Genomic DNA, 14,802 nt, shown 5'->3' on the forward strand with positions numbered 1-14,802 from the left:
TATAATAATTAAACACTGCTTATTAGTTACGTATTTAGCGCTTCCCAGGTGAATAATAATAAGAGAAGAACTATTGATAGTAACTGTAACTAAATACCCCTCAAGGAAGGTTCCTTGATGTTGGTGAGGGGCTCTTGATTTAGGGAATTGGATCTGTGCTCCAGTTCCCCGAATTAAGCCTGAATGCCTTCCACATCCCCCCCCCAGGCGCTGTATAATCCTCCGGGTTTAGCGCTTCCCCCTTGATTATAATAATAATAATGTAACTAAATAATAAGAATGATGAGCTATTAATATCATTAATAATTGTAACTAAATAATTTGTGTGTTGCAGGTTGGGCAGGTGTCAGCGTGGGACGCTGACGAGGGTACTAATGGTCAGGTGTCATATACTGTGATATCCCACTGGGGCAACGATGTCTTCTCTCTCAACCCTCAGACTGGTGGCTTCACACTCACCTCAAGACTAGACTACGAACATGTAAGTATCTCTCTCTGTAGATATCCTGTCCCTCACCCCTCTCCCTGACATCACAGCACGTCAGAGCACCGACATCCCTTGTTTGTCATAGTGACTATCAGTCCTCTTGTTGTAATTGATGCCTCTCGCCAGACGTGGAGCCCATTCTTTTTGTATAGAAGACGTGTATAGCTAAGTGTTGTTATTGGCTTTTAAATACGAGGCTTGTGGAAAATTGCATTTATCTGAATGTAACTAATTATGTACATAACAGTAAATGATAAAGATAATTATTATTTATCAATGTTACATAGACAAGTAGGAATTTGGGACACCTAGGTCGCAAAAAATGTCCCCCTTCGACACCTACCACTGTCATAACCACAAGTTGCTCTGGACCTATTAATTAAATGAAATATACATCACCAGGAATACTGGTAAATATATAAATTTGTGGACTGTATATTAAAAATAATAAATGGTTATATATATATACACAATTACATAACAGAAGGAAAATATATCTTAATATCACTCACCAATTTGACTGGATATTAATGTGTATCATACTCAGAAAACCTCACTCTAACTAAATCTATGAAAATAATGCTGGCCAGAATTACACACAAATCTAGAGAGCTTATCTGAGGTTCCTGGAGCTGTCTTGTCCAGTCGTCTGATATCTCAAGTTATGCAGGAATGCACATCCACCAATTTCGCCTCCTATTTGAGAGGTGTCAAAACAATTTTAACCTCTAGAGCACGAAAAATTCTTCCCATTACACCAACGTTTGTACAAAATTCAAAACCAAGATGGCGAGTCCCGTCTGCGCAGACGCAGGCTTTAATTTTCCATAACATAAATATTATTAAATACAGTATGGCCATCTATTTACATATAAATACTGAATTTCTGGAAAATATATACAGTATTTTCCACAAGGCTGTTCTTTGGGACGGGGGGTCAGGATGTCACTTGGTCTCACTGACTTCTGACAGCTGTAGACATCAGTTCAGGACTCCACCTGCCTCCGTCTCACAGCTCCAAACACCATCTCTTACATCTCCAGACATCACCTGCCTCTTACATCTCCAGACATCACCTGCCTCTTACATCTCCAGACATCACCTGCCTCTTACATCTCCAGACATCACCTGCCTCTTACATCTCCAGACATCACCTGCCTCTCTCACTCGAACATTTCCAGACACCACTTTAATGTTCCTTCCGTATATCAACTTGTATATACAGTTTCAAAACATCGCGACCATTTCATATATATATCCCAGTACTTCCAGAAGTTACCTGGAGGTTATTCCGGGGATCAACGCCCCCGCGGCCCGGTCCATGACCAGGCCTCCCGATGGATCAGGGCCTGATCAACTAGGCTGTTACTGCTGGCCGCACGCAGTCCAACGTACGAGCCACAGCCCGGCTGATCCGGCACTGACTTTAAGTATCTGTCCAGCTCTCTCTTGAAGGCAGCCAGGGGTTTATTGGCAATTCCCCTAATGCTTGATGGGAGGCTGTTGAACAGTTTTGGGCCCCGGACACTTATGGTGTTTTCTCTTGGTGTACCAATGGCGCCCCTACTTTTTATTGGCGGCATTTTGCATCGCCTGCCCAGTCTTTTACTTTCGTAGGGAGTGATTTCTGTGTGCAGATTTGGGACCATTCCTTCCAAGATTTTCCAAGTGTAGATTATGATATATCTCTCCCTCCTGCGTTCCAACGAGTACAAGTCAAGTGCTTCCAAGCGTTCCCAGTAGTTAAGGTGCTTGACAGAACTTATACGTGCAGTAAAGGATCTCTGTACACTCTCTAGATCTGCGATTTCACCTGCTTTGAATGGAGATGTTAATGTACAGCAGTATTCCAGCCTAGAGAGAACAAGTGATTTGAAAAGGATCATCATGGGCTTGGCATCTCTCGTTTTGAAAGTTCTCATTATCCATCCTATCATTTTCTTTGCACGTGCGATCGTGGCACTGTTGTGATCCTTGAAAGTGAGATCCTCAGACATTACTACTCCCAGGTCCCTTACATTATTTTTCCGCTCTATTGTATGGCCGGAGTCAGTATTATACTCTGTTCTAGTTATTATCTCCTCCAGTTTTCCATAACGGAGTAGTTGGAATTTGTCCTCATTGAACATCATATTGCTTACCGTTGCCCACTGGAAAACTTTGTTTATATCTTCTTGGAGGTTAACCGCGTCCTCAGCAGATGACAGCCTCATGCAGATCCTAGTATCATCCGCAAAGGATGATGCGGTGCTGTGGTGTATATCTCTGTTTATGTCTGATATGAGGATAAGGAATAAGATGGGGGCGAGTACTGTGCCTTGTGGAACAGAGCTCTTCACTATGGCAGCCTCCGATTTAACTCTGTTGACCACTACTCTTAACTGATGGGTACTAGTGTTAACTGCTGGGTTACCAATGTCGGGTACTAGTGTTAACTGCTGGGTTACCAGTGTTGGGTACTAGTGTTAACTGCTGGGTTACCAGTGTTGGGTACTAGTGTTAACTGCTGGGTTACCAGTGTCGGGTACTAGTGTTAACTGCTGGGTTACTAGTGTTGGGTACTAGTGTTAACTGCTGGGTTACCAGTGTTGGGTACTTGTGTTAACTGCTGGGTTACCAGTGTTGGGTACTAGTGTTAACTGCTGGGTTACCAGTGTTCGGTACTAGTGTTAACTGCTGGGTTACCAGTGTTGGGTACTAGTGTTAACTGTTGGGTTACTAGTGTTAACTGCTGGGTTACCAGTGTTGGGTACTAGTGTTAACTGCTGGGTTACCAGTGTCGGGTACTAGTGTTAACTGCTGGGTTACCAGTGTTGGGTACTAGTGTTAACTGCTGGGTTACCAGTGTTGGGTACTAGTGTTAACTGTTGGGTTACCAGTGTTGGGTACTAGTGTTAACTGCTGGGTTACCAGTGTCGGGTACTAGTGTTAACTGCTGGGTTACCAGTGTCGGGTACTAGTGTTAACTGCTGGGTTGCCAGTGTCGGGTACTAGCGTTAACTGCTGGGTTACCAGTGTCGGGTACTAGTGTTAACTGCTGGGTTACCAGTGTCGGGTACTAGTGTTAACTGCTGGGTTACCAGTGTTGGGTACTAGTGTTAACTGCTGGGTTACCAGTGTTGGGTACTAGTGTTAACTGCTGGGTTACTAGTGTCGGGTACTAGCGTTAACTGCTGGGTTACGAGTGTCGGGTACTAGTGTTAACTGCTGGGTTACCAGTGTCGGGTACTAGTGTTAACTGCTGGGCTACCAGTGTCGGGTACTAGTGTTAACTGCTGGGTTACCAGTGTTGGGTACTAGTGTTAACTGATGGGTTACTAGTGTTGGGTACTAGTGTTGACTGCTGGGTTACTAGTGTTGGATACTAGTGTTAACTGCTGGGTTACCAGTGTTGGGTACTAGTGTTAAATGCTGGGTTACCAGTGTTGGGTACTAGTGTTAACTGCTGGGTTACCAGTGTTGGGTACTAGTGTTGACTGACGGGTTACTAGTGTTGGGTACTAGTGTTGACTGCTGGGTTACTAGTGTTGGGTACTAGTGTTAACTGCTGGGTTACCAGTGTTGGGTACTAGTGTTAACTGCTGGGTTACCAGTGTTGGGTACTAGTGTTAACTGCTGGGTTACCAGTGTTGGGTACTAGTGTTAACTGCTGGGTTACCAGTGTCGGGTACTAGTGTTAACTGTTGGGTTACCAGTGTTGGGTACTAGTGTTAACTGCTGGGTTACCAGTGTTGGGTACTTGTGTTAACTGCTGGGTTACCAGTGTCGGGTACTAGTGTTAACTGCTGGGTTACTAGTGTTGGGTACTAGTGTTAACTGCTGGGTTACCAGTGTCGGGTACTAGTGTTAACTGCTGGGTTACCAGTGTCGGGTACTAGTGTTAAATGCTGGGTTACCAGTGTTGGGTACTAGTGTTAACTGCTGGGTTACCAGTGTTGGGTACTAGTGTTGACTGACGGGTTACTAGTGTTGGGTACTAGTGTTGACTGCTGGGTTACTAGTGTTGGGTACTAGTGTTAACTGCTGGGTTACCAGTGTTGGGTACTAGTGTTAACTGCTGGGTTACCAGTGTTGGGTACTAGTGTTAACTGCTGGGTTACCAGTGTTGGGTACTAGTGTTAACTGCTGGGTTACCAGTGTCGGGTACTAGTGTTAACTGCTGGGTTACCAGTGTTGGGTACTAGTGTTAACTGCTGGGTTACCAGTGTTGGGTACTTGTGTTAACTGCTGGGTTACCAGTGTCGGGTACTAGTGTTAACTGCTGGGTTACTAGTGTTGGGTACTAGTGTTAACTGCTGGGTTACCAGTGTTGGGTACTAGTGTTAACTGCTGGGTTACCAGTGTCGGGTACTAGTGTTAACTGCTGGGTTACTAGTGTCGGATACTAGTGTTAACTGATGGGTTACTAGTGTTGGGTACTAGTGTTAACTGTTACCAGTGTTGGGTACTAGTGGTAACTACCAGGTTACCAGTGCTGGGTACCAGTCTTAAGTAACTAACGGTGAACCAGATAGTGAATCGTAATTTCGTGTTTTCGGAATGCTACGAACCGATGTTTTCAGCGAGAAATGTATCGTGCAGTGACGTAGTGCAGTGACGCGGTGCAGTGACGCAGTGCAGTGACGCGGTGCAGTGACGTAGTGCAGTGACGCGGTGCAGTGACGTAGTGCAGTGACGCGGTGCAGTGACGCAGTGCAGTGACGCGGTGCAGTGACGTAGTGCAGTCACGCGGTGCAGTGACGCAGTGCAGTGACGCGGTGCAGTGACGCGGTGCAGTGACGTAGTGCAGTGACGCGGTGCAGTGACGCAGTGCAGTGACGTAGTGCAGTGACGCAGTGCAGTGCCGCGAATATGGGAATTATGACCAGAGGTTTGGTAAAATGGGAAAGTAAGACTGGGTAAGGATGGAAATATAGGAAAATGTTAGGTGGGAGGAGGGAAGGTGGGGTATTAAAGGTCAGTGGCTTTACCACTTTGATGCATTTTATAAGTGTGTCTAGTGTTATACATGGATTCATAAAATTTATTGATTATACAGCGCCTGTGGGGGGGGGCTTAATCAAGAGCCCCTCACCAGCATCAAGGAACCTTCCTTGAGGGACGAATGGGGTACTCTACCCATCAGATTCACACTTACAACAGATGTATAACTGTATGAGGCTAAGTTGGCATGGAGACTTATGTTTTTGCAATTTCCTTTTTTTAGTGACGCGAGGCTTGTACCTTAACACTTTTATACGGGGTCACTAAACTCCCGGGGAGTAAGAGGCGACCAACTTTGATTCAAGAGGATGATCTCTGTATCACCTTCATGGGTTGTACACTTCCCCGTGCATAAGACTGCAATAAATCCCCTTTACTATGATCTGACAGAGTTGAACTTACCAGACTGGAAAATGCGCTTGACTTTATATTCACAAAATCTTAAACCTAATGGTGTCTATAACAGCAAATGAAACCGCAACATAAGCGAAATTCAGACCTTCATATACACTGGTCTGAAACAAGCAATCATCAGGGTGTATTCAACAAATTTATTTACAACAAAAAGATTATTAACTGGGATCAAATAAATCATAATCTAACTGAAATGTACTGAGAATACAATATGGTTAACATGAACCTCGAGAAGATGACCTCAGTGGCACTAGTAGTTTGCACCAGACATACCATTAGGAAAAAATATGACCATTGTAGCTTCTTTTTTGATTATAATAATTAGCAAAAAATGAAAAGGTGGTACTTAAATAAAGAAAAATGCGCTCCTCCAATAATCAAAGACAACAGATCACTGAACTTCAGAAGAACGAGAAGAATCACTGGTTAGAGAAATGGGAAATATTAAGCTCAACTCTAGTGCATCATACAGAGTCCAGGAGAGATGGAGGAAACAAAAAGCCATAAATATAATTTAAGAAATCCAAAATGTGTTTTTCTCGTAAGTAAAAATCCAGGACAAGAATCACCTCCAGTATCGGGGATTTTCGTAGAGGATGCGAAACCAACACTGACGACAGTGAAGAAATGAGTGAAATACTGAAGTCGCAATATGACTTGTGTTCAGCGAGTCATTAATTGTCTAAAGACTGACGATCCACAGTTTTTCGTGAAGGAGACTTAAAACAGTACTCACAGGTCCAAAATTTCTGGCATAATCCTAACCCCTACGTGGCTTTGAAGAAGTTATTGGAACTTCTTATTCATCAAGAACTACCTGGAGGGTATCCCGAGGATCAATGCCCCCCCCATCCGCGGCCCGGTCCATGATCAGGCCTCCTGGTGGATCAGGGCCTGATCAGTGAGACTGTTGCTGCTGGCCGCACTTAGTCAAACGTACGAACCACAGCCCGGTTGATGCGGCACTGACTTTAGGTATCTGTCCAGCTCCCTCTTGAAGACAACCAGGGGTCTATTGGTAATTCCACTTATGGCTGGTGCAAGAAACCATTATCTCCTGCTTTAAATAGTCTATGGAGGAACCTGGGCCCAAGTCATCCCACAGCCATTAAAAATCACTGCTATAGACGCACCTCACTAAAGTGGCAGTAGAACAATTAAAAAAAAAATTATACACTTCTAGCCTTAACGTCATACATTATCATGGTCTTAAAGTTTTAAGACGGAGGATTACCAATCACACGGAATCACAACTATACAGCCCAGGGCAACATGGGTTTAGAACAGGTCGGTCTTATATCTTACAACTGCTGGACCAATACTTGGTCTTTCATAAATTGGAAAACAATCAAAATGCAGATAATGTAGACTGATTTTTACGAAAACCTTCGACAAATGCGATCATGGTGTAACCGCACAAAATGAGCGAAAAAGGATTAACTGGAGAAGTGGGCTGATGGATATTAAACTTACTGACACACACAACCCAAACATTAATAATAAACTGTAATCAGACGCTTTCACATTGAAAAGATTTGTTCCCCCAACTCACTTCTCTCATTGTCGCAGCTGACATAGACAGAAACAAATGATTGCACTGTATCGTCCTTTATAGACGATACTAGACACAGCGAATACTAAGGACACAGCAAATACTAAGGACACAGCAAATACTAAGGACACAGCAAATACTAAGGACACAGCAAACCTTCCACAGGGACTCCGACAGCAATATGAAGCTGAAGGAAGACAAATTTCAGGTGCTCCACTGTTAAAAAAAAAAAATGAAATAATGACTGTAGGAAACTGTAGATTTTTATTAGAGGGGTATGCTAGTAAAAAGTTAGCTAGTAGAGGACTATATTATTATTATTATAATCATGGGAGAGTGGTAAACCCGTAGGATTATACAGCGCGTAGGGGGAGGGTGGAAGGTATTCAGGCTCAATTCAGGGAACAGGAATACAGATCCAGTTCCCTAGATCAAGAGCCCCTCACCAGCGTCAAATAGAAGACTATAGACAACTATATAACAATAATACTTTATTTGAACACGACCACCTGGTACCAGAGCGTAAATAATAATTACCAGCCTAACATTGCTAATTCCAGGTATAGCTTTTCAAGAGACGGCGACAAAGTTTGCCTTAAGTCTTAGAGTAGACCATACTTGTTTATCTATTTGTATTCCCAAAAGAATTCTAGTTGTTTGTAAGTGATGCTGGTTACCTAACAGAACAGCCTCGGTAGTGCTGACAGTAGTAGTAGCCCATCATGGAGTAGGTCTGGAACAGCCTTCGTTTATACTGTTTCTCTCGGGTGCCACTAGGGCTTGTCATCTTAGTAGTAACCGTGCCAGGAAAAAACACGGGACATCAACCCTTCCGCCCCCTTTAATTAAGTGTTATTACGGTGGCTGCGATGGGTAGCGGTATCCGCCTTGGGTGTCGACGATGACGCAACAGGTTGGAGATGAGGGCAGTGTTACCACGCACGCGGGGGAAGGTAGGCTTGGCCAACTCCTCACGCTTTTCCTCATTATTTGGAACTAGAGCTCAAACGTTCAGCTAAACAGCGCTAAATATGAGGAACTAACACGGAATTGAGATTAAGCTTCAGTGGTTGTAGATGGAAGAAGCAAAAGGTGGTTTTTTGGAGGTTTGGGCAAAATGTGTGCTGGATGAGGTTGGTGGCCGGGGTTGGTAATAGTGCAGATCTTCCACCTGGATCCTCCACACATTCTTCACTTGGCCGCTAAATCCACTACAAATCCATCAGTTGATCACCAGTTGAAGACAGATGCACTTCCAAGATGCCTTCTGGACATTAGGATGCTAAGGGTCAAAAGTCATCTAACTGAGAGGGTTTTAACCTAGTGACTTTACGAGTAATTGATAAGATAAAACTAGCAGGTGACCGGAAGGGAGTCGACCGCTATGAACCAGTGTTGATCATTCGTATGTCAAGGAAATTCCCGTGTCAAGTCACCACCTGGATTCTTGCACATTTATAACACTTGCAGTTTCAGTTGTGGCAACGTATCTCCATGACACCCGCCTGCGTTTCAATAAAGATCATCCGTTGGCATTGGTGTTGGCATGGCGGACTGGGCGGCGCGAACGTTGCTTTGTGAACGTATCCGAAGGAGTGTGAACGGTGCTAGCGTCTGGGTGACCTTGAAGACGAGAACACCTCCTGCAGACCACAAGTTGTTGAGCCTCTTGCTTGTCTGCTCCTGCAACACCACCACCAGCAGCATCACCAGCCTCCTGCACGCACGCCCTTCTGTACGCCCGCACGCCCACCTGCACACCAGCCCCGACTTCACATTCTTTTAGGGCAGTTCCAGACTAACCCACAAACAAGACGACTTGGTGTCCAGTTTGTTATGATAAGTTGTAGACATGGATGTCTGAGTTGATGACTGTTGTTGCAGCCATGGTATCTTGTTGGGTGTTGCAGTCATGGTATTAGACTTGTTGGGTGTTGCAGTCATGGTATTAGACTTGTTGGGTGTTGCAGTCATGGTATCTTGGGGTTCGGCTTGGCTATTTTGTGTAATTCTTGCAGATCCTCATTTAAATTTTATCGATTTTCTCGTTCCTCCTCCTAGGTGTGCCGCCTTAATGTTCAGGAGGACCAGGACAGTGTTTTGTTCGTCAGGAAAAGGTCTCTCCTGACGCGGGTGCTGACCAGCTGCTGACCCAGTACGTGGGTAACCATCTTCTGGCTCGTCCCACGTTGGTTTTCACCCTCACAGAGGATAACAAACTACCTGGTAGTCTCCCAGAACGGTTGTCTGCCCAGGGTATGATATAATTCTCCACATCATTGCGTTAAGATTCGACGTACACGGAATCCCACTTTTCGTGTTTACATTTTAATGGCGCTTAGCTTATTGTTTGTATAGAATATAACACCAATGTATACACATTGTATAAATATAGCACCGGTATTTACATTGTGTGGAATATAGCACCGGTATTTACTCAGTGTATAGAATATAGCACTGATTTTTAAGCAGCTTTGGTGTTGTTACCCTTTAGGAAAGTTAAAATAATTGTACTCATCGATACCGGTGAAAAGCAGTGTTGCAGTGAGTGTAAGAGGACCAAGACTTGTCACCACCCTCCCTTCATGCTTAAGGGGAATTACCTGGCTGTCTTCAAGAATGAACTTGATAAGTTCCCAAGTTAGTTCCTGATCAATCGAACTGTTATTACAAATATACGTCTTCGAAACACACGTTGAATACACTCACGTCATTAAAACACCCGTTAAATACACCAACACCGTATACATTTCAAATGCACCCACACCATCAGATACGTCAAATACACCCACGTCATCTCTAAAACATGTCAAATACACCCACGTCATCTCTAAAACACGTCAAATACACCCACGTCATCTCTAAAACATGTCAAATACACCCACGTCATCTCTAAAACATGTCAAATACACCCACGTCATCTCTAAAATACGTCAAATGCATCCACGTCATCTTTAAAACACGTCAAATAAACCCACTTCATCTCTAAAACACGTCAAATACACCCACGTCATCTCTAAAACACGTCAAATATACCCACGTCATCTCTAAAACATGTCAAATACACCCACGTCATCTCTAAAACATGTCAAATACACCCACGTCATCTCTAAAATACGTCAAATACATCCACGTCATCTTTAAAACACGTCAAATAAACCCACTTCATCTCTAAAACACGTCAAATACACCCACGTCATCTCTAAAATACGTCAAATACACCCACGTCATCTCTAAAACACGTCAAATACACCCACGTCATCTCTAAAACATGTCAAATACACCCACTTCATCTCTAAAACACGTCAAATACACCCACGTCATCTCTAAAACACGTCAAATACACCCACGTCATCTCTAAAACACGTCAAATACACCCACGTCATATATAGAACACGTCAAATACACCCACGTCATCTCTAAAACACGTCAAATACACCCACGTCATCTCTAAAACACGTCAAATACACCCACGTCATCTCTAAAACACGTCATTCCACAGACTCGCACATCGTTACATTCATTTGCAGTGAACAAACAGCTGTGTGCACAGGACGCCCATAGCAGCCCATGGGTTGCCTAGCGTGGGCGTGCTGCCGCCTATATAAACACTCCACCCCCATACCCACGCCCACTTATCTTAAGGGTGCGAAAAAATAGGGGGAGGTGCCCCAGCTTTGTTCTTGTGTGGGGCACATTGTTCCAGACCTACGGGTATTTACCAGACGCTCTCATTGCTCGTCTGTAAGTTACCTGGCTTCTGGGGATCGGTGCCCCCAGTGGCTCGGTCCCAGACCAGGTCTCCTGCTGTCCGTGGCTGGAACAATTCACAGCCAACCTATTATACCGTGGCTGGAACAATTTCACGGTCCACCTATAATACCGTGGCTAGAACAATTCATGACCAATCCACGATACCGAGGTTGGAACAATTCACAGCACACAATACAGTGTTTGAAACAGTTAACAAATAACACAGTACAGTGGTTGGAACAATGCACAACTAACCTTCTGCACTGTGGTTGGATTAATTCACAACTGACCTATACATATATCGTAGTTGGAACAATTCACAATTAATAATACAATGGCTGGAACAATTCACAACACAATACAATGGACGGAACAATATAGTGGTTGGAATAATTCACAAGTAACAATACAGAAAATGGAACGATCCACAACTACACAATGCCGTAGTTGGAACAATTTACAACTACTCTTTAAATCACTTGTTCTCTCTGCTGAGCTGGAAAATGACTGAAAATGACTGAAAGAACATCTACGGCCTTTATACACTCGGTCAAACATATGAACTACTGGGAACGCTTGAAGTCCCTTCAACGTAGGCGAGAAAGGTACATAATAATTTACACTGGAAAGTCCTAGAGTGATTGGTCCCAAACCTGAACACCGAAATCACTTGTTCTTTCCAGGCTGGAATCCTGCTGTATATTGACAGAAGCTCTGGAGGCAGACAAGGTTACTGAATTCGAAAACACAGACAACTCTCACTGCTTGCATACTTTCACTCAGACATTTGAACTACTGGGAATGCTTGAAAAAGGTACATAGCAGTTTACATGGAAAAAAAATCCTGGATAGACTGGTCCTAATCCTGAACACTGAAATCACTCCATACGAGAAACAAGAGACTTGGCAAATGGTGCAGGCTACAACAATCACATGCAGGGGCGCGAGTACTCTAAGAGAGGGAGAACTTGATGAGTATTAGATCTAAAATATGAGGGCCAGCAGGCTGCCAGCAGAAACAGCCTGGGTAACCAGGCAGGCACCAAACAAGCCTGGCCCAGGGCCGGGCTGCAAGAGTAGCAATACTTTCGCAACCTTCCATACATGCGGGGAATTACCAACCAGCCTGCCTCTTGGTCTTCAAGGGGGAACTGAGCAAAGTCCTCAGATCAGTGCCTAACCAGCTGGTTTTTACGTTGGTCTGCGTGCGCCTTGCAGTCACAGCCTGCTTGATCCTGGTGTAGGACCGGGTCGTGGGAACGTTGACTCCCCAAAAACGCCCTTCAGATAAAAAAAAAAGAGGAAAGGGAAGGTATTGAGAGGCAGGAGTGTAGGGAAAATACCAATAAGACAAGACTGAAGGGACGGTAGTAAGAGAGAGAGAGAGAGAGTAGAGAAGTCAACAATAAAGTCAGGTGGTGAGCGACCATCACTATCATTTACATAAACATTACCCAGAACGCTGAGAATTAGTTAGGCCAGTGAATAAGACGAATGTTTTACTTCGTTAAGAGGAGAGGAGCCTCAGGTGGTGCTGAAGGTGGGAGCCTCAGGTGGTGCTGAAGGTGGGAGCCTCAGGTGGTGCTGAAGGTGGGAGCCTCAGGTGGTGCTGAAGGTGGGAGCCTCAGATGGTGCTAGTGGTGGGAGTCTCAGGTGCTGGTGGTGGGACCTTCAGATGGTACTAGTGGTGGAAGTCTCAGGTGGCGCTGTTGGTGGGAGCCTCAGGTGGTGCTGTTGGTGGGAACCTCTGGTGGTGCTGGTGGTAGGAGCCTCAGATGGTGGTGGTAGGAGCCTAAGGTAGGAGCCTAGAAGATGGTGCTAGACCTGGACCTGGGAGCCTCAGGTGGTCCTGACAGCTGGTGGTCACTTGATGGTTACCTGAAGACAGTTCCGGGGATCACCGCTCCCCGTGGCCCAGTACCTGACAAATCCTCCTGATTGAGGGCCTAATCTACCAGGCTGTTAGTGCTAGCCGCATACAGTCTAAAGTTGGCATCATAGTTGTGCTATGACTCTTGAAGACAGCTAGCAGTCTTGATAGACAGCTAGCAGTCTTGATAGACAGCTAGCAGTCTTGATAGACAGCTAGCAGTCTTGATAGACAGCTAGCAGTCTTGAAGACAGCTAGCAGTCTTGATAGACAGCTAGCAGTCTTGATAGACAGCTAGCAGTCTTGATAGACAGCTAGCAGTCTTGATAGACAGCTAGCAGTCTTGATAGACAGCTAGCAGTCTTGAAGACAGCTAGCAGTCTTGATAGACAGCTAGCAGTCTTGAAGACAGCTAGCAGTCTTGAAGACAGCTAGCAGTCTTGAAGACAGCTAGCAGTCTTGAAGACAGCTAGCAGTCTTGAAGACAGCTAGCAGTCTTGAAGACAGCTAGCAGTCTTGAAGACAGCTAGCAGTCTTGAAGACAGCTAGCAGTCTTGAAGACAGCTAGCAGTCTTGAAGACAGCTAGCAGTCTTGAAGACAGCTAGCAGTCTTGAAGACAGCTAGCAGTACAGAAGACAGCTAGCAGTCTTGAAGACAGCTAGCAGTCTTGAAGACACTTATCGGTCTGGACAGACAGCTAACAGTCTTGATAGACAGCTAATAGTATAGAAGACAGGAAGCAAGCTTGAAGAGATTAAGACAGCTAGCAGTCTTGAAAAACAGTTAGAAGTACAGAAGACAGCTAGCAGTACAGAAAACAGCTAGCAGTACAGAAGACAGCTAGCAGTACAGAAGACAGCTAGCAGTCTTGAAAGACAGCTAGCGGTCTTGAAAGACAGCTACCTGCCTGGAGTCTACCTGGAGGGTATTCCGCGGATCAACGCTCCCGCGGCCCGGTCCACGACCAGGCTTCCCAGTGGATCAGGGCCTGATGAACCAGGCTGTTACTGTTGGCTGCACGTAGTCCAACTTACGAACCACAGTCCGGCTGATCCGGTACCAGCTTTAAAGTATCTGTCCAGCTCCCTCTTGAAGGCAACCAGAGGCCTATTGGTAATTCCCTTTATGCATGGTGAGAGGCTGTTGAACAGTCTTGGGCCCCGGACACTTATGGTGTTTTCTCTTAGTGTACCAGTGGCGCCCCTACTTTTCATTGGGGGTATTTTGCACCACCTGCCCAGCCCTTTACTTTCGTAGGGAGTGAATTCTGTGTGCAGATTCGGGACCATTCCTTCTAGGATTTTCGAAGTGTAGATTATGATATATCTCTCCCTCCTGCGTTCCAACGAGTACAAGTCAAGTGATTCCAAGCGTTCCCAGTAGTTAAGAACTTATACGTGCAGTAAGGTTCTCTGTACACTCTCTAGATCTGCGATTTCACCTGCTTTGAATGGAGATGTTAATATACAGCAGTATTCCAGCCTAGAGAGAACAAGTGATTTAAAGAGGATCATCATTGGCTTGACATCTCTTGTTTTGAACGTTCTCATTATCCATCCTATCATTTTCTTTGCAGTTGTGATCGTGGCACTGTTGTGATCCTTGAAAGTGAGATCCTCAGACATTACCACTCCCAGGTCCCTTACATTATTTTTCCGCTCTATTGTATGACCAGAGTCTGTAGTATACTCTGTTCTAGTTATTATCTCCTCCAGTTTTCCATAACGGAGTAGTTGGAATTT

At 44.8% G+C, this 14,802-nt stretch overlaps 1 protein-coding gene across 1 annotated transcript in view; it reads left to right on the forward strand.

Annotated features, from left to right (window-relative positions):
* The window catches only part of ft (cadherin-related tumor suppressor fat), a 512,494-nt gene that overhangs the window by 356,946 nt on the left and 140,746 nt on the right, over window positions 1-14,802 (forward strand). The window contains exon 4 of the mRNA XM_070102663.1: window positions 335-481. Coding sequence (XP_069958764.1) covers window positions 335-481 — 147 coding nt within the window. The remainder of the gene's footprint in view (window positions 1-334; window positions 482-14,802) is intronic.

Source organism: Cherax quadricarinatus, chromosome 5 (genome assembly GCF_038502225.1).
Source record: "Cherax quadricarinatus isolate ZL_2023a chromosome 5, ASM3850222v1, whole genome shotgun sequence".
Lineage (NCBI taxonomy): Eukaryota > Metazoa > Arthropoda > Malacostraca > Decapoda > Parastacidae > Cherax > Cherax quadricarinatus.